At 31.6% G+C, this 20,031-nt stretch overlaps 2 protein-coding genes and 1 long non-coding RNA gene across 6 annotated transcripts; 2 read left to right on the top strand and 1 right to left on the bottom strand.

The window, feature by feature from the left end:
• Window positions 1-1,398: 1,398 nt before the first annotated feature.
• LOC146952201 (uncharacterized) lies at window positions 1,399-5,569 on the top strand. Its single transcript, XM_085758688.1, has 4 exons — window positions 1,399-1,696; window positions 1,791-1,898; window positions 4,306-4,473; window positions 5,230-5,569. Exons 1-4 carry the CDS (start codon window positions 1,595-1,597, stop codon window positions 5,350-5,352), a joined length of 501 nt encoding a protein of 166 aa, XP_085614814.1. The 5' UTR covers window positions 1,399-1,594; the 3' UTR covers window positions 5,353-5,569.
• Window positions 5,570-7,479: 1,910 nt separating this feature from the next.
• LOC146952202 (uncharacterized) lies at window positions 7,480-10,489 on the bottom strand. Its single transcript, XR_015016567.1, has 2 exons — window positions 10,325-10,489; window positions 7,480-7,856 (listed from the first exon to the last, which is right to left on the bottom strand). It is a non-coding gene; the product is annotated as an uncharacterized LOC146952202 (long non-coding RNA).
• Window positions 10,490-11,238: 749 nt separating this feature from the next.
• Window positions 11,239-18,323, top strand: LOC146952203 (Core-2/I-branching beta-1,6-N-acetylglucosaminyltransferase family protein). Of its 4 annotated transcripts, none has more exons than XM_085758819.1 (3): window positions 11,239-11,306; window positions 12,046-12,547; window positions 17,438-18,323. In XM_085758819.1, the coding sequence occupies exons 2-3, from the start codon at window positions 12,059-12,061 to the stop codon at window positions 18,077-18,079; spliced, it is 1,131 nt and encodes a 376-aa protein (XP_085614945.1). In that variant the 5' UTR covers window positions 11,239-11,306; window positions 12,046-12,058; the 3' UTR covers window positions 18,080-18,323. The 4 variants fall into 4 exon arrangements, with proteins under 4 accessions (XP_085614945.1, XP_085614942.1, XP_085614951.1 ...); XM_085758816.1 differs by having other exon boundaries at window positions 11,242-11,306; window positions 12,055-12,547; XM_085758825.1 differs by lacking the exon at window positions 11,239-11,306 and adding an exon at window positions 11,552-11,642.
• The last annotated feature ends 1,708 nt before the right edge of the window (window positions 18,324-20,031 follow it).

The following is a 20,031-nucleotide window of genomic DNA, read 5'->3' on the forward strand; positions in this document are numbered from 1 at the left end:
ACTCACAATCAATGACAACAAAGATAAGAGGAATCACAATTTTTTTTTATCGATACAATAACATATAAATTTGTTGGTTACTCCTAGCATGTTTGAATAAGTGGTTATCCCTTGATTGGAAGATAACTGAAACTTGGAAAACAATTTATAGAAATGGTATAAGTTGTTTTTATAAACTCTTCCATACAACCTTACAAATAATATGTGAATAGATAAGTTCGAATAAGTAAATCCAAATAGACTGTTATATTATTGACATGTATAAAGAGAGGTTAGTTTTTTCAAGAAACACTTATATTGGGCTAAATGAAAAGCCGAAGTAATCTTGCTATAACTATATTAAACAAGGAAAATGCTGACAAGTGTCATTAGAACATTGTTTAAACATTTAAAAATAGTAATTATTACGTTGAAAATTATGTAGTTATGTCTTTTACATTTGTTTGACTTGTATTTTCAAGACAATTTTATTTTTCATAGATTCCTTAAACAATACTCTTATGACATATGTTAGTAAGTCCGAATAATGTTGATTTCCGAATAAGATGAAGATAGTTTTTTGTACTTTCTGAGAAACATTTAAGTTACATAAGTGGATCAATTTGAAGGGAACTTTTAAACTAGAATAACAAGGGTTTTATTAGGTCTGAAAAATTACCACACACTCAAGGTTTTAATTTGTTAGCATCAATATCTTTGATATTGTGGAGAGTTTGTGGTCACATGCAGTTGCACTATATCATTAGGATTTCACATCGCTTTCTTATTGATTCCTCAAAATAGGTTCATGAATTTTGAGCTCAAAATTGAGTTTGTTGATTATAAAAGTTGAATTTGATATAATTTGATTTGTTTGATTTCTGAACCAACTATGTATATAATTCTTTTTGATGCGAAGTGGTATCTCTTCATACTAATCCCTCCAACTGAGAAATTTTTAATCAAGAGATTTGACATTGTTGCATTTTGAGAATTTGATTCTAACTCATGGTCTCATGAAAATTTCTCACCGTTTCACCTATATTGTTGGGTTGAAAATGTACATAATGATGGACGCTGATATTTACTGCGAAGAAATCATTTTGAGAGTTTCACGAAAACTTTTCCATCGTCAGATCTTCAATTTATTTGAAATACATGTGTGCTAAAAGAGAAAGAGGTAGTGGTACTGTGTTATTTCAATACCTCGTGATTTTGTCGGCATAAAACTTTTCGGGATACATAGCATTTTCCTATGATGATATACCTAAACAATACTTTTAAATTTTCATAATTATTTAATTATACAAGTTTGAATCATGAAGTTCACAAGTTTGAATTAGAAAAATCACATATTTTTAATCCCATTTTAAGGATTGAAAAATAGAGAATAAAAACAAGTTAAACCATCATCCATTTAAACAAGAAAATAATTAATTTAATTCATTCTAATATTGTTCTAATAAACTCACCGCTACATCTTCTGAGTTCTGTCTATATATATAATCCTTCTAGAACCATCCATCCATCAAAATTCCAATTCAGTTAGAAATTCTTACAACCCAAAAGCAAGAGAGAGAGAACGAGTGAGTTTGACGCTAACAGAAGGAAAAAAATGGTGAACTTCATGCTAATGATCAGCGCTGAGCTTGAGAATTTGACCAATCTTCAACCTCAAGGTGGCGTTGATGACCCCAATTTCTCCTATTTCTTCAAGGTTTTCTATCACAATCTTCAACATAGCTTTTCTCTTTATCTTTTTTGTGTTAATTTCGTTATTATTAACTTTTTTATGATCTTTGTGATGATAGTTGAAATGTGGAAGATGTGGTGAAGTGAGTCCGAAAGAAACTTGTGTTTCCTTGAACGACACCGTTCCTCTTCCAGCTGGTAGAGGCACTACTCATCTTGTTCAAAAGGTATTCTAAATTTCATTTTTCAGTTACGCATTTCATCAAACAGTTGAGTTGCATAAATGGATCAATTACGATTGCGAGTAGAAAAAACGGTTAAATTAGAATAATAAGGGTTTATAAGTGTGTAACTGTTTGGATTGTCTTATTTGAGTTTATCTACGGATATAAACACTTGTGAGACGGTTTGGGAGAACTTCTGAAAACAGCTTATGACATGTTCGTAAGTTGTTTTCAGCTTATTCTCATTATGAAAACAGCTTGTAGCTTGTTTGAAGACAATTTAACTTTATTTTATCTTTTGTTATAGAAATAGCTTGCACATAAGCACTTATCTTGTTAAGCGATTATGCTATAAGCTTCAAATTAAGTTAGTTATGTATTAAACAGCTTATGACATGTTCATAAGCTGTTTTCATTATGAAAACAACGTGTAGCTTGTTCGAAGACAATTTATCTTTATTTATCTTTTGTTATAGAAATAGGTTGTACATAAGCGCTTATGCTTTAAGCTGTAAATTAAGTTGTTTATGTATTAGCTATTTCTATGACAACAGATATAATAAAGTAAAACTGTTATATAAGATGTTTTCATAAACAATCCTGGAGAGCTTATTGAAACAAGTTGAAAGTAACTTATAGATATGTCATAAGTTTTTTCTATAAGCTCTACCAAACAGTCTCAGAAATGCTTATGCCAATAGATAATTTCAAATAAACCAATCCAAAAGCTCTATTGTTGCAGGCGTCCAAATTCCAGTTGTTGACCTTCTTTTAATACCTAAACTTAAGTCCATTTAGGGTCTGTTTGAATTGAGCTGTTTAAGTTTATCTATTATTGACAGAAATACTTGTTAGTCTGTTTAAGAGAGCTTTTGGAAACAATTTATGACCTGTCTATAAGTTGTTTTCAACTTATTTCCATAAGCTATCCAGGATAGTTCGTGAAAACGGCTTATAGCTTATATAAAAAGAATTTTATTTTTTTAATCTTCAGTATGTAATTAGTTTATACATATGCACTTATATGATAAACATTAAGTCCTTTATCCAAATAAGGCCATAATGCGTCACATTATAACAATATCATTCACATCTGTGAATAATCAATAGTTTTTTAAACAAACACTTATAGTATGGGTAAAGGAAAAGTTGAAGTAATCCTGCTATGACTCTTTTAAGCAATAGCATTAATTTTTGAATAAGTTGGAATTGGAATTAGCTTTTGTACTTTTTCAGAAACTCTTGTGTCTGACCTCTCTATTCGCTGCAGTAAATTTATAAGGGGTTTTCTTATTTATTGCAAACCTAATATTTAGGGTCCGTTTGGATTCACTTCTTTGAGTTTATTTACTGACATTGACATCTGTGTGGCTGTTTGAGAGACCTAATGGAAACAACTTATGACATGCCTGTAAGTTGTTTTTAGCTTATTTCCTTAAGCTCTCCAAGATAGGTTATGAAAACAGCTTATGACTTGTATAAAAACAGTTCGACTTTATCTTTTTGTTACAAAAATAGTATATACATGAGTGCTTATATATCGTAACCGTTTATGCTTTAAGTGCCTTATTAAGCTGTTATCCAAACAGAACCTTATTTTAGTTGATATGACCCCCATTAAGATCTTATCTAAAGTGGGTTGTTATCTATAGATACTAAATTGATGGTTTACTTTTATAACTCAGAGATTCCTCACTTGTATTCACATTTTATTGTCTTCTCTAATATGGATCATTTAGCAACATCTGCATTCAGAGAGCTCCCCGTTTAACTAGTAATTGTAGCTGTTACTCTGTACCTAAAATCAAGTCTAAGTTTGGAGATACAGAATTTCGAAGTTTTAGTATTTTTCCCCTATATTTTGTACATGTATGGTAGAGAAAAGGAAAGTCAGCATATCCCAAATTTCCAATATCTTATTTACATGATTTTTATGGATCTATCATTGGCAACTTCTTTTTATCCAACTAGGTAGAATAATTGTGTGTTTGGAAAATTTGGTAATCACGTTGAGACCGCGTGTTTCGCTAACTCTATGATCTGTTGCTTCTACAAGTCCACGGTGTTAATGCATAGAGATGCGAGAAAGAGTAAAAAGCCGTGAACCCAAACATACTTTTAAGTCTATTCCAGAAACAAAAAGGAGATTCAGCTCATAATTTGCATACAGTTATTAGCTAACTGAGTTTAGGTTTTTATTTGTCTGACTTGTTATGACTGAGCAGAATTATATTATGTTTACTCTTCTGTTGTTTATGTTCCATCTATGTCCACATTCTGGAAATGTTATATAATTCTGCTGCATAACTTTTAAGTGATAAGTGCTATTTTTATTCATGTGGATGTGGTATTCTTTAACCTGTATTGTCTACTGGTGGTACTTTCTTGACACCCTTTGTTTGATATGCAGTGCAAGTTTTGTGCCAGGGAGAGCACTGTAACTATGATCCCAGGCAAAGGAAAACCACTCACCCAGGAAACAACTGAATCAGGAAAGTTTTCCCCTCTGATGTTGTTTGACTGCAGGGGCTATGAGCCGATAGATTTTGTATTTGGCACTGGATGGAAAGTTGAGTCGGTGAGTTTCTTTGTTATTGTTTGATGTTTTCATTACTTTTGGCATCATATCTTCGATATTCTCCTCTCATTGCTCCATGTTGCTTATAGTGATATATAAACTGGATATGGTAAATTGCTCATATACTCTATTGTTAGTTTGCTTGGCTTTTATTCAGTATTTGCTGCAGTTAGATGTCACATTTTATATGGTTTGATGCTTATTGTCGATAACTAGACATGTGTTATATCTGTCTGAAAAGTTTACTTTCAGAACTCCAAACTAATAAGAATTTGATGTGATTAACTTCAAAGTCTTCTACTCTACTGTCTCGGAAATCAAACCAGTAATCATATGAGATGAACAAGTTCAAAGTAATTTTCATTTTTTAATCTTCACAATTTTTAAGTCTAAATTATTGTGAGATTTGCCAGATATGCAATCCCAATTTTCCCTCTTGAATCAAGTTTCATGCTATAGTTGTACACTAGATGATTTTTCTAGTGATGGGACCTCTATTTTCCAGCTTTAAGCATAAGCATTAGCTTTCTTCTTTTACATGTAATTTGTATCATACTTCGTTCCTACATTACTTCCCCATCCTTTTGTATATCATCTATCCTCTAGTTCTAGGCATTCTTTATTATTCCTACATTACCTCCCCATCCTTTATTCCCACATTTCCATTTTGATGGACCTGCTTCAACGTTTTTGTGGCATTATAACTTCTCTACTTGCTTGTCCAATTTTCTTCTAAATGCAATTTGTATTTTGTAGCTGGAGGGAACAAAGTTTGAGAATGTTGACTTGTCAAGTGGAGATTTTGCTGAATATGATGAAAAGGGTGAGTGTCCAGTCATGATATCCAATCTTCGTGCTACTTTTGATGTGGTGAAGTAAAGAGAACTAATTTGATGTTTGAACATTTTCTCGGTGTATAAATTAACTGTTCTCCTTTGGACAAACGTTTGTAATCTGGAGTACATCATAACAGTAAATTTGCAGGATTCTCTTAATATTACATATTACACATAAATGCTGTAGATTTCTTGGAAGGAATTAAAAGCTTCCAAGTTTCCAAGGGAGTGATTGGCTTCAGTTTGCATTTCGAATCTCATATTGTGTGTTTGTTTCATCCTTTAAGCGAGTAGGAGTGTCTTAGAGAAGCAACTTTTAGCTTTTCAACTTAGTAGACTTGATTTTAGGTATGAGATTCACATATAATTGATTTTTGGGTTAAATATGTTTTTAGTCCCTATATTTTGCGCGACTTTAAAGAATAGTCCCTACATTTCAATAAATGTTTTTTAAATCCCTACATTTTTTCTCCGTTACCATAAATAGTCCCTGCCGTCAGTTTCTATCCAGTCACCAAACAGAATGGTGATGTGGCAATTTTTTTATTTTTAAATGGACTGGGCCAAACAAAATGGGTAAAATAAGACCCGACTCATGGATCCAACCCATTTCATGGGATTCCAATCCCTAATTTCCCTCTCTTCCTCCTCTTTTACGATATTTCATTTCCCAAATTTCTTCTTCTCCTCACAACACAACACAGAGATTTTGCTTCTCTATAAAACCATTCTTCAGCCGAAAAATTCATCCTCCCTTCACTTTCTTCCACGTTCATCCGACGCCAGCTAGGGTTTTCTTTTTCTCACTTTTTCACTCAAAAGTTTTTTTTTGTTAATAAATCAAATCAAATAAAGCCAATCGGTGGTTTTGGTTGTTGTTGGACCAGCCGCCATGGAAGGAAGGAAGGAAGATGACAATGATGTTGGGCGGATTCTGGCTTTAAAATTGTCAGAGGTGAAACAATAGAAACAAAGGTTGTGTGTGTTTGTTGTTTTTTAGAAGGGAAAGGTGAAGAGAAAAAGGGTTTAGGTTGTGGAAGAGGATTTGTTGGGTGAGGTTGCCGAGAATTGTTGGTGGAAGTGTCTGTGACTGTGAGGGTAGTGGTGATATGAGCCACTAGCATGTTACGATGAAGATGAAGGGAGTTTGTGAAATTTTTAGTGTTCTAGGGTCTTCAATTTCTTCATTTTTTGTTTTAATTTTGTCTTTTGTGTTAATTAATTAAATTAACTACAAATTAAGGGCAAATTCTATGGTACACCCAAAGATTTGAGTGTATTGGTACACCAAATCATTGAATTAATAATTAAATGTGTTAGTTTTTGAAGAGAAAAATTGTTTTCTATCACCTATAATTGTAATAATTAAATCTTATTTACCAAAAACGTCCACGAAATAAAATTTAATTTTTATGAATTTTTAGTATTCGTAATAGATAATTTTGATTATTTTTTACAATAAAATGTAAAAAAAATTAGTATGATTTCTATAAACAATGAAATGATGTTTTTTCTTATGAAATGATATTTTATAAAATATAAATATCAACACATAGCTCTTTATTTCATAAAAATGATAGTTAATTTATAAATTTTTGAAGTAAGAGTACCGGTACACCTTAATTTTGTTGGTGTACCGTAGAAGTTCCCCAAATTAAGACTAATCATTTTATTAATTTAAATTCATTTAAAATAATTGGGGTCCACCATCTGCCACGTCAGCATCCCGTTAAAAAATTGACACCAGGGACTATTTATGATAACGGAGGAAAAATGTAGGGATTTTAAAAACATTTATTAAAATGTAGGGACTATCTGCAAAATCGCGCAAAATGTAGGGACCAAAAACATATTTAACCCTTGATTTTTTTTGTACGGATTGGTTACAATTGAGTTGAAAATCCTGTTTCAAGAGAGAAAAAAAAAAGATTCAAACATAAATTACAAATTCTCATCCTAACATGTTATTACTCTTTTCATGAAACGTGTTTCTCAGGTAAAAAATTTAGTACTAGAATTTTCCGTTTCTTCTTTTTAGCTCATTTGTTTCTTAGGTCTAAGGTTTGTACGAGTGCTTCTATTCATAAACATAAACAAACATAAATGGCCATTCGAAAGGAGATAAAAAAAAAAAAAAAAATCCCGGATGTGGATCCTCTGCACAGAATAGTTTCAACCTCTACACAATTATATTTCAACCATTTGATTACTCGAATAATTGAGAGATTAAAAATACAAAATTATTTCGAATTAACTATCTACAAACCAGTTTTTTCTCTCTAAATTTACCTTGTAATCATCACCGGATTGCTAAGCAAACCACAAAAATCGCAAAATCCGAAGTCATTTCTTCCTCTCCCACCATTCTCAGAAACCACGGAACCTTTCTTAAGCAAATTATTAATACACACTTTAATTTCTTTCTTTCCAAAAGTCATCAAAATCTTAATGCTATAAATAGGATTTTTCAAATGAATATTAACCCAACATCGATCATAACTTAAATTCCATTGATGCTTATGATAGATCAAACTGAAATTGTTTTACCTGTTCAAAAAAAAAAAAACTGAAATTGTCTAAAATAATAAAATCCCAAATTGTCATGCACATACAATTTCTCTTTCTAAATTAGTAAAGTATGAATTGAAAATGATATTTCTTTTGGATTCAGCATAATTTAGTAGTTGTTTCGGTGGAAAAAATGTAATAGTAGCTTTAAAATTATATTTTCCCGTCGTCGACGGAGTTAAGTCTAGCTTAAGATGTTAGACTCTCACAGTATAGTAATAAATTAATGTTTAAATTTTGATTAGAAGATGTGTCACAAAGTGTCTGACATGTCTTGAATGTAATTATCTCTTGTGGAGAAAACCTTGAGAGAAAAAAAAAGTTATATCAAGCATTGTGAAATAACAAATCATATAATAGTGCATGTTTCAAAAAAAAAAATCATATAATAGTGCAAGACTAATAATAATAATTTTTTGGGTTAAATGTTTTTGGTCCCTATAAATATGTCAACTTTTCCTTTTAATTCCTCTAAAATTTTCCTTCAACTTTTAGTCCCTATAAAATTTTCAATCTTCACTTTTGGTCCTTCTTTTAAAGTAAACTCATATGTAGAATTCATATTATTTAATAAAATTTTCCAAAAAAATTCAAAATATTATAAAAATCACTCCAAAAAAAATTCAAATTTTTTTAGCAAAACATGAATTTAATATGAATTTTTATATTGTTTACGGTTAAAAATTCATATTTAATTTATGTTTTGTTAAAAAATTCTAATTTTTTTACGAATTTTTTTTAGAATATTTTACACATTTCTGCACAATTTTATTAAAAAATACAAAAGTTAAATTAAAAATAGGGACCAAAAGTAGTGATTGAAAATTTTATAGGGACTAAAAGTTGAAGGAAAATTTTAAAGGGACCAAAACGAAAAGTTGACATATTTATAGGGACCAAAAACATATTTAACCCAAATTTTTTTAAGGAAAGAATAATAATAATAATAATAAAATCACTTTTTTTTAAAAAAATTAGACATTTTTAAAATAATTTCATTCAACCATTAATTTTTCATATTATTTTTTATTTTTAATTCTTTAACTGACATTAAGTATCAAACATTATGAAGTAATAAAATATATAAATAGGTCACGATTAATAATAAATAAAAAAACACATTATCCTTAATAAAAACACTTTTTTGAATATTTGTACCAAAAAAAAAAAGTTTGAATATGATTTTTTTTTCTAAGCCGGGAGAATGGACAGGCATCAAGGGGAAGCAACGACGTCCCAACTAGGTTGGCACCCCGCAGAACCCCCGCAGAATATGATTTTATTCAACCTTTTTTTACAATAATTTTATTCCTTTGGTTGATAGAATTAAGTCACTTTCTTTTTTTTGGTTGAAAGCCAGGTTTCCAACACTCCAACTCAACTACCATGGCTGGTGGCTTTCTCCTTTCACTGTATTGGGCATTCATGGGCGGACCTGAACAGGTCCTGGTGTGGCAAGTGCCACACCAGCCCAGCCAAAAACTCTTTATGAATTGGTACTCTTGAATTCTTGCACAATTAGCAGAAAACAAAGAACTCATGTACCAGTACCAGCACGCACTTGAAAAGCCTAAAGTTTTTCACCCTATGGGTTTCAAACTAGTGAGTATTGTTCAAACCAAATACTAACAATGACCCACAATGCATTGGATAAAGCACAAAGGGAATTGTTCACTTATACATTAGATGTGGGACTTGGTATCTATTTCTGTTTTACAAAGCACATGCATATATAACTGGAAGTATTTTTTTCGACATATAGAGAATGAAATTAATTATCTAATTTAATATTAATAATAAGTAATATCAGTTTTTGTGATTATCAAGCTATATATTTTGTGTTGCTTGTTGGAAAATGGTTTTACAAAAGACCTAAGAATTGAGTTTTCATCGTTAGCATCGTATGTTTGTCAAGATATTATTGGGTTTTGACTACTAAAATTGATTTTATATTGTTTGAAATTGAAATTGAATCAGGATGAAGAATATGTGAAGAGTCAATTAAGTACCAAGATGGATGATTAATGGTCAAATAAATGATCGTTTTGCTACAACTATTTTTAATATAATTTCTTATTAAATTTAGTTTTGTTTAATTATTTGACAAAAAAATTGTGCCTCACCAACATTGCGAGTCCAGATCCGCCCCTGTGGGCATTGGTTAATTTTTGTCTGTTTTGTTTCTGTCACCGTTTCAGTTTGGTGACCTTTGTAAATATTGTATAGACTCTGTTCCTTCCGGCATGTCTTATGCTAGGAAGGATTTTTCGTGGTGGTAATATATTTCATTTTAGCTTCTTCAAAAAAAATAATTTTATTCCTTTGATAAAAAAATTGTAAAGCAAGTTCTATTTTGTTCATAATTCCTTTTCCTAGTTTATGACAAAAGGAAAATAACAACAGAAGGTACATACTTCTTAAAAAAAAAAACAACAGAAGGTACATACAAAATCTGCCGATCTGATGAACACTTCTTACTGTGTTGTTGTGATAAACATTGTAATGTTTACTACGTTTTATTTAACTCCCTCCACCTTCGTCAAAAGAAATTTCTCCATTGTCGTAAATGAAACGTGAAAAAGAGATTCAAATGATTAATCGATAGAGTTGCACATAGAGAATATCGAATTCGCATAAATAGATAGAATTATTAATATGGATCGATTTAAGTGGTAAATTTTTTTACCCTTAAACAAATGGTCATGAAACCCTTGTATGTTCCGTGACGGAGATTTAATGATGGAAACTCAGTACCAAAAATAGGTAAAAAAATGATAAGGTTTCCATTTTTTTAAGAAGATAAAAGTTTCCATTTGTTTACTGATATATTTAAGATTCAAAGTTTCCATTTTTTTTTATACTGTAACTAAAAAAATAAAATTGTTTTTATACATTTCAATCTCCTTTTATTTTTAGTCAAAAAAAAATCTCCTTTTGTTTACTGCTATATTTAAGAATCAATTAATACTAGTTTCCATGTTTTTTTTTGACTAATAATACCAGTTTCCATATGTATAATTTAATTTATAAATCTATATATGAGTTGATATATTTTTATAATGTTATAGTTAATTTTTAATCAATAACTGAAATTTATTAATTCATTCTTTAAGCTAAAAATACACATTGAATAAAATAATAAATTTTATTTTTATTTTGAAAAGGAAAATAATAAATTTTAATTATGTATTCAAAAATTAAATATATATTATTAAAAAAATTAGCTTTAAACCTCACATTAGTCAAAAACAATTTGTTTCCCTAAAGGGTAGTATAAAAAAAAATAAACTTTACATATACATTTATAAAATAAATTATAAATTCATTTTTTGAATTAAAAATTCAGATACACATGATACATTTGTGTTTTTTTCCTTCTTACGAGGTGGAGTGTCAAAGAGTACCAGCAAGGACAATCACGCAAAAATCGTAAGTACCACCCTATGCTCGTGTGCACGACAAAACATTAACCTTATTTTTCACAGTTTCATTCATCATCATCATCATCATCATGTGTCCAAAATCATGTTTTTTTCTATGTAGTAGTAAAAGTAAAATACATGTGACAATTCACCTTCAAAGATCGCTATGTATGTTTCGTGCATTGCTCGACCTCTGAAATGAGTCGATTGAGGGTTAATACAAAAAACGATGATTGGATCGTAACTCTGATAAATTTTTATGTCATTGGAAATTACGATCCGATAAATCTAAGGGGCTTTTGAGTAATCTGGGACTATGTAGAGCAATCATCTTCTTCCTCCTGTACCATACCATCCCTTTCATCAATCAGTTTTTTCACTTCTATAAGATCAAAAAAATAAAACTACCCTTTATCTTATCTTCTTAAGAAAAGTCTTCATTTTGTAACATACCCATGTGCCATAATCTTGTTCTCTCCGACCCCGTATATTCAAAAGTTGACCCAGCATAGTCTACAACTTCGATTAGATCCATAGCTTGTTTTATTGTAGTGAGAATTTTCTGAAATTTGCATAACCGTAGAGCATAAATTTAACGCTATTTTATGCATTTATTACTCCATTTACATTAAATATTTGATCTTTCATAACCCTTAATAGAGGGTGGTTACCATATAAAGTTTCATTCATTCTTTCTTTCTTTCTTCATGATCTTTGTGTTTTGAGATAATTTTTGTTTATTTGAGGTTTTTAAGCAAGATGCAATCGAGGGCTTTGGCATCTGAAGAAGGAAAATCAAAAGGGTTATCATTAAGATCACTGCGTTTACTTGTTGTTTTCCTTGCACTATGTGTTGTGTTTTCTGTCATAAGCGTATACACAATTAAGCATTTTGGAATTCAGAGTGTGGTTACTACAATGAGTTCAAGTTTTCAACCATGCGTTGAAGAACGTGCTGGTTTGGAACAATGGATTAAACCTCCTTCAAATCTGATCCATAATATGAGTGATAAAGAACTTCTTTGGAGAGCTTCTTTGGTTCCTAAGATTAAGAATTACCCTTTTGAAAGAGTTCCTAAGATTGCTTTTATGTTCCTTACTAAAGGACCATTGCCTCTTGCACCTGTTTGGGAGAGGTTTCTGAAAGGGCATGAGAGTCGTTATAGTGTGTATGTTCATCCAACTCCTTCTTATCAAGCCAAGTTTCCTCCTTCATCTGTTTTTTATAAGAGACAAATCCCTAGTCAGGTATGTATATTTTGATCTTATGTATATATTTTTATGAAACTTCATTTGTAGATGCTTTACTTGATCAGAAGTTAATAATGTTTAATTGGTGCTAACTTAGTTGCTTACATTGCTATTCACATGTTTTATGTCTTTTTATTTTGCCTTGTTTATGATTGTTTTGAGGTTTTGATGAATTTTTTTGGGTTATAGATTGTGGCTGATATGCACTTTATTATGGTTGTATCTTACTTTCTGATTTCTGTTCTGATAGTGATGTTGATTTTTCCCGTCATTGTTACATGACGAGTGTTATCAGTCGCGGATCACAGAAAATAGTAGTTTGTTTAAATTTCGCTATGCTATAGCGTCGCTATAGCCGCTATTTGATAATACTATATATGTACTAAATAGCATATCACAGAACAATAGCGATTTGTTCAAGTTCCACTAAACTAATAGCTGTATAGTGCCACCATTTGACAACATTGTACTTGATCAGTTCACCGGGTTGCTAGAACTACATAAGGAACTAAGGAAAGACTTATGAGGGTATACAAAAACATTTAGGTTTATGTAAGGGTTTAAGTTCATAAGAGACTTTAGTCGACGAGTTAAATTTCTCAAGGGTGATGCATTTTCTGAATTTTATTGAGAAGTGAGAATATAACATGCTTTTGGGTTGTTTGTTGATAAGTGTGCAGAAACATGTTGGCATGCCACATACGACCTAATTATACGTACCTAGTTGGTTGTTGCAAATTCATATCTGTCCCTTTTTATCATTTTCTGCGTAAATCTTATGCAAAGTTATATTGTAAGGGCATGATACAAGTTTGAGAGAAGGAAAAAATAAGATCACTCAGGGATTAAGGTTGAGCTTCCTCCAAGAAGAGACATGGAAGTAATTGTTGCCTATTCATGGTCTGTTATCTGTTTGTAGAGGGTGGGGGGTAACAGCCTAAATGGATGATCTGCACGTATTTTGGATTTCATGGGAAGATGGACACTTATATTTACTTTTACTGCATGTTCGGATTTGGCCGCGAGTTAGGTAGAATCATAGTGTACCACCTTTATTTCATCAAACTCGTTGTGATTAAATTACGGGGCTTGTCAAGGTCCAACTTTCCTATATGCTTAAGCTATTAATATACGGACACATGGTTGGTTTTACAGCCATTTGGCCACAAAATGCGATGATACTGAGACCCACCGCATCAAATGATAAATTAAGTTGTGAAGAATAAGGGTGGAAAGGATACAAATAAATACATATCACTTGGTCAGTGACTGACTTTCCTAAAACCTTAAATTATTAAAGGCATGAAATTAGTTTAAAGGGTTGTTTCTTTTCATGCCTCTGTTCATAGCCTAATATTTCTGATATCTCGTTAAAGCAATTATTCACTTAACCTAACATTTCACAAAAGTCAATTGCTTAAAAGTCTACAGCAAACAGGAAGCTACCAATTGTTGACATAGTTAAGGTAGTTAAAGTTAGTTAGTGCTTGTAGGTTAGAAATTAGAATTCTAACAGAATCTGGCACGGACAAGCTACAAAACTGTAGGGAGAAGATTAGGCAGCATGGTTGTCCAAATTTCCTCTAAACTTAAGCTATTAAGTGAAGGACATGATTGGTTTGACAGCCATTTGGCCATAAAGTGTGATGATACACAGACTCACGCCATTGCATGCTGATATTAACCTGTGAAGAATAAGGATGGACAGGATAGAAATCAGAGCTGTCAAATAGCAGCTATAGCACTACAGCATAGCGTAATTTGAACAGTTCGCTATTGTTTCACAATTCATGATTTAGCACAAAGTGTTGTCAAATAGTGCCACTATAGCGCTGTAGCATAGCGGAATTTGAACAAACAACTATTTTTTGCGATAAGTGATTGACAACATTGGTAGAAATTCAGATCACTTGGTCAAGGAGTTTCCAATATTGTGTATGGGACTAGCTTCCTAAAAGCTTAAATTGTTAAAGGCACACAATTAGTTTTACAAGTTTATAGGGTTGTTGCTTTTCATACCACAATATATATCCAGATATCTTGTTAAAGTGATTGTTCTCTTAACCTAAGATTCCACATATGTAAATGAGACATGGTCTTGCTAACGAGTGCCCCGGGACACTTTAAGGATTTCAAATTAATATTTTTTTAAAAAAAAAAAAAAGTCAAGTACTACAATTTCCCATTGAAGAGTGCCCCCGGCACTCGTTAGCATCTCCCATTGAGATAAAATATGGAGAACTCCCTGTCGGCAGCTTTTAGCTGAGTAGTGATCACAAAAGTCAATTGCTTAAAAGCCTACATCAAACAGGAAGCCCCCAATTGCTGACTTAGTTAAGGTAGTACTAGTTAGAGTTAGTTGGTGCTTGTAGATTAGAAATTAGAGTTCTAACAGAATTTGGCAGACACAGGCTACAAAGATGTAGGGAGAAAAAAATTAGGCCGCAAGGTTGTCAAAAGTCAAAACTCTTAACTCAGAACCAGATGAGACTCTAGGTATCAAAATCAAGCTATCTAGCTTAAAATATCATTTAGGGTAGACACAAATACTAAAACATTGTCATTTGGTGAGGACAGTTGAACAAGTTTGCAAGTAGACTCGGATCATTTCAAGTGGACTCTTATGATGGTTATTTACTTATTTATAGCCAGATATCTTGTTAAAGTGATTATTCTCTTAACCTAAGATTCCACATATGTAAATGAGACAGGGTCTTGCTAATGAGTGCCCCGGGACACTCTTTAAGGAATTCAAATTAAGAAATTATTTTTTACAAAAGTCAAGTACTACAATTTTCAATACATTGAATACGCAGATTTTCATAAAAACTTACTATTTAAGGCCCTTAAAGAGTGCCCCGGGGGCACTTGTTAGCATTTCCCATTGAGATAAATATGGAGAACTCCCCGACTTGGTTGGCAGCTTTTAGCTGAGTAGTGATCACAAAAGTCAGTTGCTTAAAAGCCTACATCAAACAGGAAGCCCTCAATTGCTGACTTAGTTAAGGTAGTTAGAGTTAGTTTGTGCTTGTAGGTTAGAAATTAGAGTTCTAACAGAATTTGGCAGACACAGGCTACAAAGATGTAGGGAGAAAAAAATTAGGCCGCACAGTTGTCGAAAGTCAAAACTCTTAACTCATAACCATATGAGTCTCTAGGTATCAAAATCAAGCTATCTAGCTTACAATATCATTTCGGGTAGACACAAATACTAAAACATTGTCATTTGGTGAGGAAAATTGGACAAGTTTGCAAGTAGACTCAGATCATTTCAAGGAGACTCGTATGATGGTTATTTACTTATTTACCCCTTGAGATGCCTGAAATGACAACGTTTTAATGATTTTTAAAATGAAAAATGTAACAGCTAAATGATAAGGTTCCATAGTGCACTAAACATTAACCTCGCGGTTTTAGCACTAGACTCCACAGATGCTGCAAATCGTGTCTTAGTAAGGGCATTTTAGGTATTTTCCTATTAAAATAGTTGAGAACCTCTCAACCTTGTGCTTCTCTCTCTAGCAACTGTCTTCCATCTCTGTGCAGACCTCTGTTTCTTGCTGCAGAGCTGCTGGCAATCTCTTTTTTTTACCTCATCGTGGTCAGTTTCATCCATTGCAACATCCTCTCAGCAAGGATTAACTGTATAAATTGTGAATGTCATGAATTTTTAACAATTTTCAAGAATTTTTTATATATAGTATATATATGATAAACTGTACAGATACTTTATAATAATATATACATTTGTTTACTACCCACTATACCTCCTTGGCATTTTGGGGTCGGCCATTTTGCTCCACCATCCAAGATTGATAACACAGATTAATAATTATTACTATGTTGAAATGTTGAATATTTATTGTGCATGTGGTAAATTGAGTTTGGATTCTATGATATATGTTTTAAACATTACTTTTGTATTTAGTTAATTCGTTTGTTGAATCTAAGAGTTAAGTTACAGAGAATTCAAGAGTTTACGTATTATTACTATGTTGAAATGTTGAATATTTATTGTGCATGTGGTAAATTGAGTTTAGATTCTATGATATATGTTTTAAACATTACTTTTGTATTTAGTTAATTCGTTTGTTGAATCTAAGAGTTAAGTTACAGAGAATTCAAGAGTTTACGTAGACTCTCGAGTTTTACAACTTTATATTAGTTGTGTTTGTTGAGTTGAGATTGGTTTTGGTTCTTTAGGATGGTGAAATCTCGTGAAGAACAACTTGTATTTGTTCTGTCACTTCCTAACCTAGGTTCATCACTTGTTCAAGCTAAGGGCGATCTCATCAATAAAATCATATTACATTTGTTCTCTAATCACTGAACCAGTTTTTCTTCAAAAAAAAAAATCACTGAACCAGTATCTTTATCAGATAATCGTAAAGTTTAAACCATAAAGATGCTCTTTTTGCGTTAAGAATCGGTAAAGACTGCGGATATGAATAGCATTTGGGTAGGATAACATAGCTGGTAGTTTCTTCTTTATTTGTTAAGTTCTCGAGTCATTGTTATTTCGGGAGATGAAAGTGTTGATGTGTCAAGTGTGGGTTAGAAGTCCGACATTGGATGAAGATGTGGATGTTGAGCAGCTATACAAGTGAGAGGGCCCATATGGTGAAGATATGGTGTCCAAACCACTTTTTGGTTGCTCTTAGTCTACCGTGATGATCCCTGGGTTCCCCTCATGACCCAACAGAGAACTGCAACAAAAACAGTGCAAAGTTATACATGATAGTCGTTTATTTTTATAGGAGTATGAAGCAATGTTTATAATGTCTTTTGCACTGTGCAGACTGTTAGTTGCTGCATCTGTTGCTTTTGCTTAGGTTTATGTTAATATGGTCATGTATTGATTCATGAATCAATATTCTTCTTGTTCAGATTGCTGAGTGGGGAAGGATGAGCATGTGCGACGCCGAAAGAAGACTACTTGCTAATGCATTACTTGACATCTCCAATGAGCGGTTTATTCTATTGTCCGAATCATGTATCCCTCTCTACAAATTCAGTCTAGTCTACAACTATTTAATGAAATCCAAATTCAGCTTCGTCGGTGCATTTGATGATCCTGGTCCATACGGAAGAGGACGCTACAACCCAAACATGGCCCCTCTAGTCAACGTTACAAAATGGCGTAAAGGCTCTCAATGGTTCGAAGTAAATCGCAAGCTTGCCGTCCATATTGTGGAAGACACCGCATTTTATCCTAAGTTCGAACAATACTGTAGACCGGCTTGTTATGTCGACGAGCACTATTTTCCAACCATGTTAACCATTCAAGCGGGGAGTGTGTTGGCAAATCGGAGCATAACTTGGGTGGATTGGTCTAGAGGTGGGGCCCATCCAGCTACATTTGGAAAAACAGATATTACAAAGGAGTTTTTTGATAGAGTTCGTGGAGGTCAAAAATGCCTGTATAACAATAGAAACTCTACGCTTTGTTCTCTTTTTGCAAGAAAATTTGCTCCTAGTGCCTTGGAACCTTTGTTAGATATGGTGAATTCAAAAATCTTAGACTTCTGATATATTTATATTTTCTATTGATTACTGCATATGAAAATATAGATGTAGAACAAAAGTCTTTAGAAAAACTAGAAATTTTATTATATGGCATGGCATGGTGATTGCCTCATTGGATGGTGAATGCTAGATGATGGTAGTGATGACCTCAATTTTCATAACTTTTGAGTCATTTTTGAATGTACAAATGAGCTTATTGGATCATACATTTGTTTCATATTGATTGTTTGAATCTTTATTTTTTTAATCTTGTCTTTACTTAATTTTTTAGTTTTATGGAAGCTCGAAAGAAGATGCATCTTCAAAACTGAAAAGTAAGAATAGAGATTTTGAAAATGTGATGCAATAGTTACTACAAATGCTGTCCTTAATATGACAAGAGCATGAGATACTAGACGAGGTTGTGCCTCTTGGATTGGTCGACAGTCTTGCTGTCTCAATAGAGACTTTGCTTTTGGAAAATTCTTTATGGTTAACAAAATTGTCTATATTCTTTAAATCACAAAATTTGTCCATATTCTTTCTTTCTGTTTTTTATAAGAAATTTGTCTATATCCTAGTTTATATATATAATAAAAAACTGAAAGGTAAAAAAGATATACCCCCTTTTTTCGTAAATATTTAAAAGGCTAAATTGCATTTTTGGTCCCTTAACTATTTAGGTAGTATCGCTTTGGTCCCTTAATTAAAATTCGATTTATTTTGGTCCCTTAACTTTCGAAAAGCCGTTCAATGAAGATGCTATAAACATCTCAAACTTTTTTTTTTGTTTGAGGAAAATAAACATCTCAAACTTATTAACATTAAAGATTTGTTTGAGAGTTTAGAAGGGACAAATTTTGAGAAAATGATGGAATAATAAGTCTCCAAACATTTTTTTTTTCTTTTTGAAAGAATAAGTCTCCAAACTTGAATGAAGCTTATTTTTCTTCATAGACTTTTTTATTATTCATAATAGAAAAGTCTATCTAACTTTTTTTTTCAAAGATAAAAAATATAATCTTCCTAACATGGAGAATTCAAAAATCGTATTGGATGAAAATCTTAAAAGACAAGAAAAAAAATCAAATTGTTTTCATATTTTTATAAATCTCAAAATTAAAAATATGTTATTTATAAACATATTTTTTTCCTTGTCAATAAAAATACTCTCATTTTCTCTCAAAAAATAAAATAAAAAATACTCTCTCATTTTTCATACCCCCTCAAAAAAGAAACTCTCAAATATGGTATTTGATTTCTCGCTCTTTTTCTCTCCTCTCTAAAGTCCCAATGGAGCCTAAAAATATATAAAGTAAAAGTCGGTTTTGGTTAACGCAACCTTGTTGGGCTGGAATATTGAGCTGCTTGACAAATATGACCAAACAAACTTTTATGCAATTTATTCTTATCAAATTAGAGCAATGTGATTACATTATCAAAATAATATTAAATGGTATTTTTAACATATGAAATTTGATTAATTATCATTAAAAACTATTTTACATTTCTTTGTCAAAAAATTTCATTTAAATTTTAAGGTGAATATCATGAAGAGGTTTCCTTCAAAAAAAAATCATTAAGAGGTCATTTGTTACTAATAAAAAAAATTATATTTAATAATTTAAAAATTCATTCTTTGATATTTTTTAGAAAATCAACAGAAGCTGTTTTGTGATTTATTAACATATTGAAAACTATTTTTTTTATAAAGGTATAAAAATAATAAGATATTAAAAACATCTTCTCATTTGAACCAATTTTTAGATTCTAATTTTTATAATAATAAGTAACAAAGGTGAAATTTCTTAAACTTCTATTTTTTTAAACATTTTTCTCCATAAAAAAAAAATGTTACAAACGAACTCTATAGTTAAATATTTATAATGCTTTTATTCAACTATTATGATTGGTTGATAGTATGATTTTTTTTGCCTACTATCTGTGCATTATCATTTCATCCAAAACTCAAGCTT

This window comes from Medicago sativa, chromosome 1 (assembly GCF_051527215.1).
Source record: "Medicago sativa cultivar Bolivia chromosome 1, Bolivia_mono, whole genome shotgun sequence".
Lineage (NCBI taxonomy): Eukaryota > Viridiplantae > Streptophyta > Magnoliopsida > Fabales > Fabaceae > Medicago > Medicago sativa.

Bases quoted from the DNA above. Each gene is read 5' to 3' on its own strand.
- LOC146952201 (XM_085758688.1), top strand. From the start codon at position 1,595: ATGGTGAACTTCATGCTAATGATCAGCGCTGAGCTTGAGAATTTGACC. The intron at 1,697-1,790 runs GTTTTCTATCAC...TTGTGATGATAG, and splicing joins ATTTCTCCTATTTCTTCAAG to TTGAAATGTGGAAGATGTGG. The intron at 4,474-5,229 runs GTGAGTTTCTTT...TGTATTTTGTAG, and splicing joins CTGGATGGAAAGTTGAGTCG to CTGGAGGGAACAAAGTTTGA.
- LOC146952203 (XM_085758819.1), top strand. From the start codon at position 12,059: ATGCAATCGAGGGCTTTGGCATCTGAAGAAGGAAAATCAAAAGGGTTA. The intron at 12,548-17,437 runs GTATGTATATTT...CTTCTTGTTCAG, and splicing joins AGAGACAAATCCCTAGTCAG to ATTGCTGAGTGGGGAAGGAT.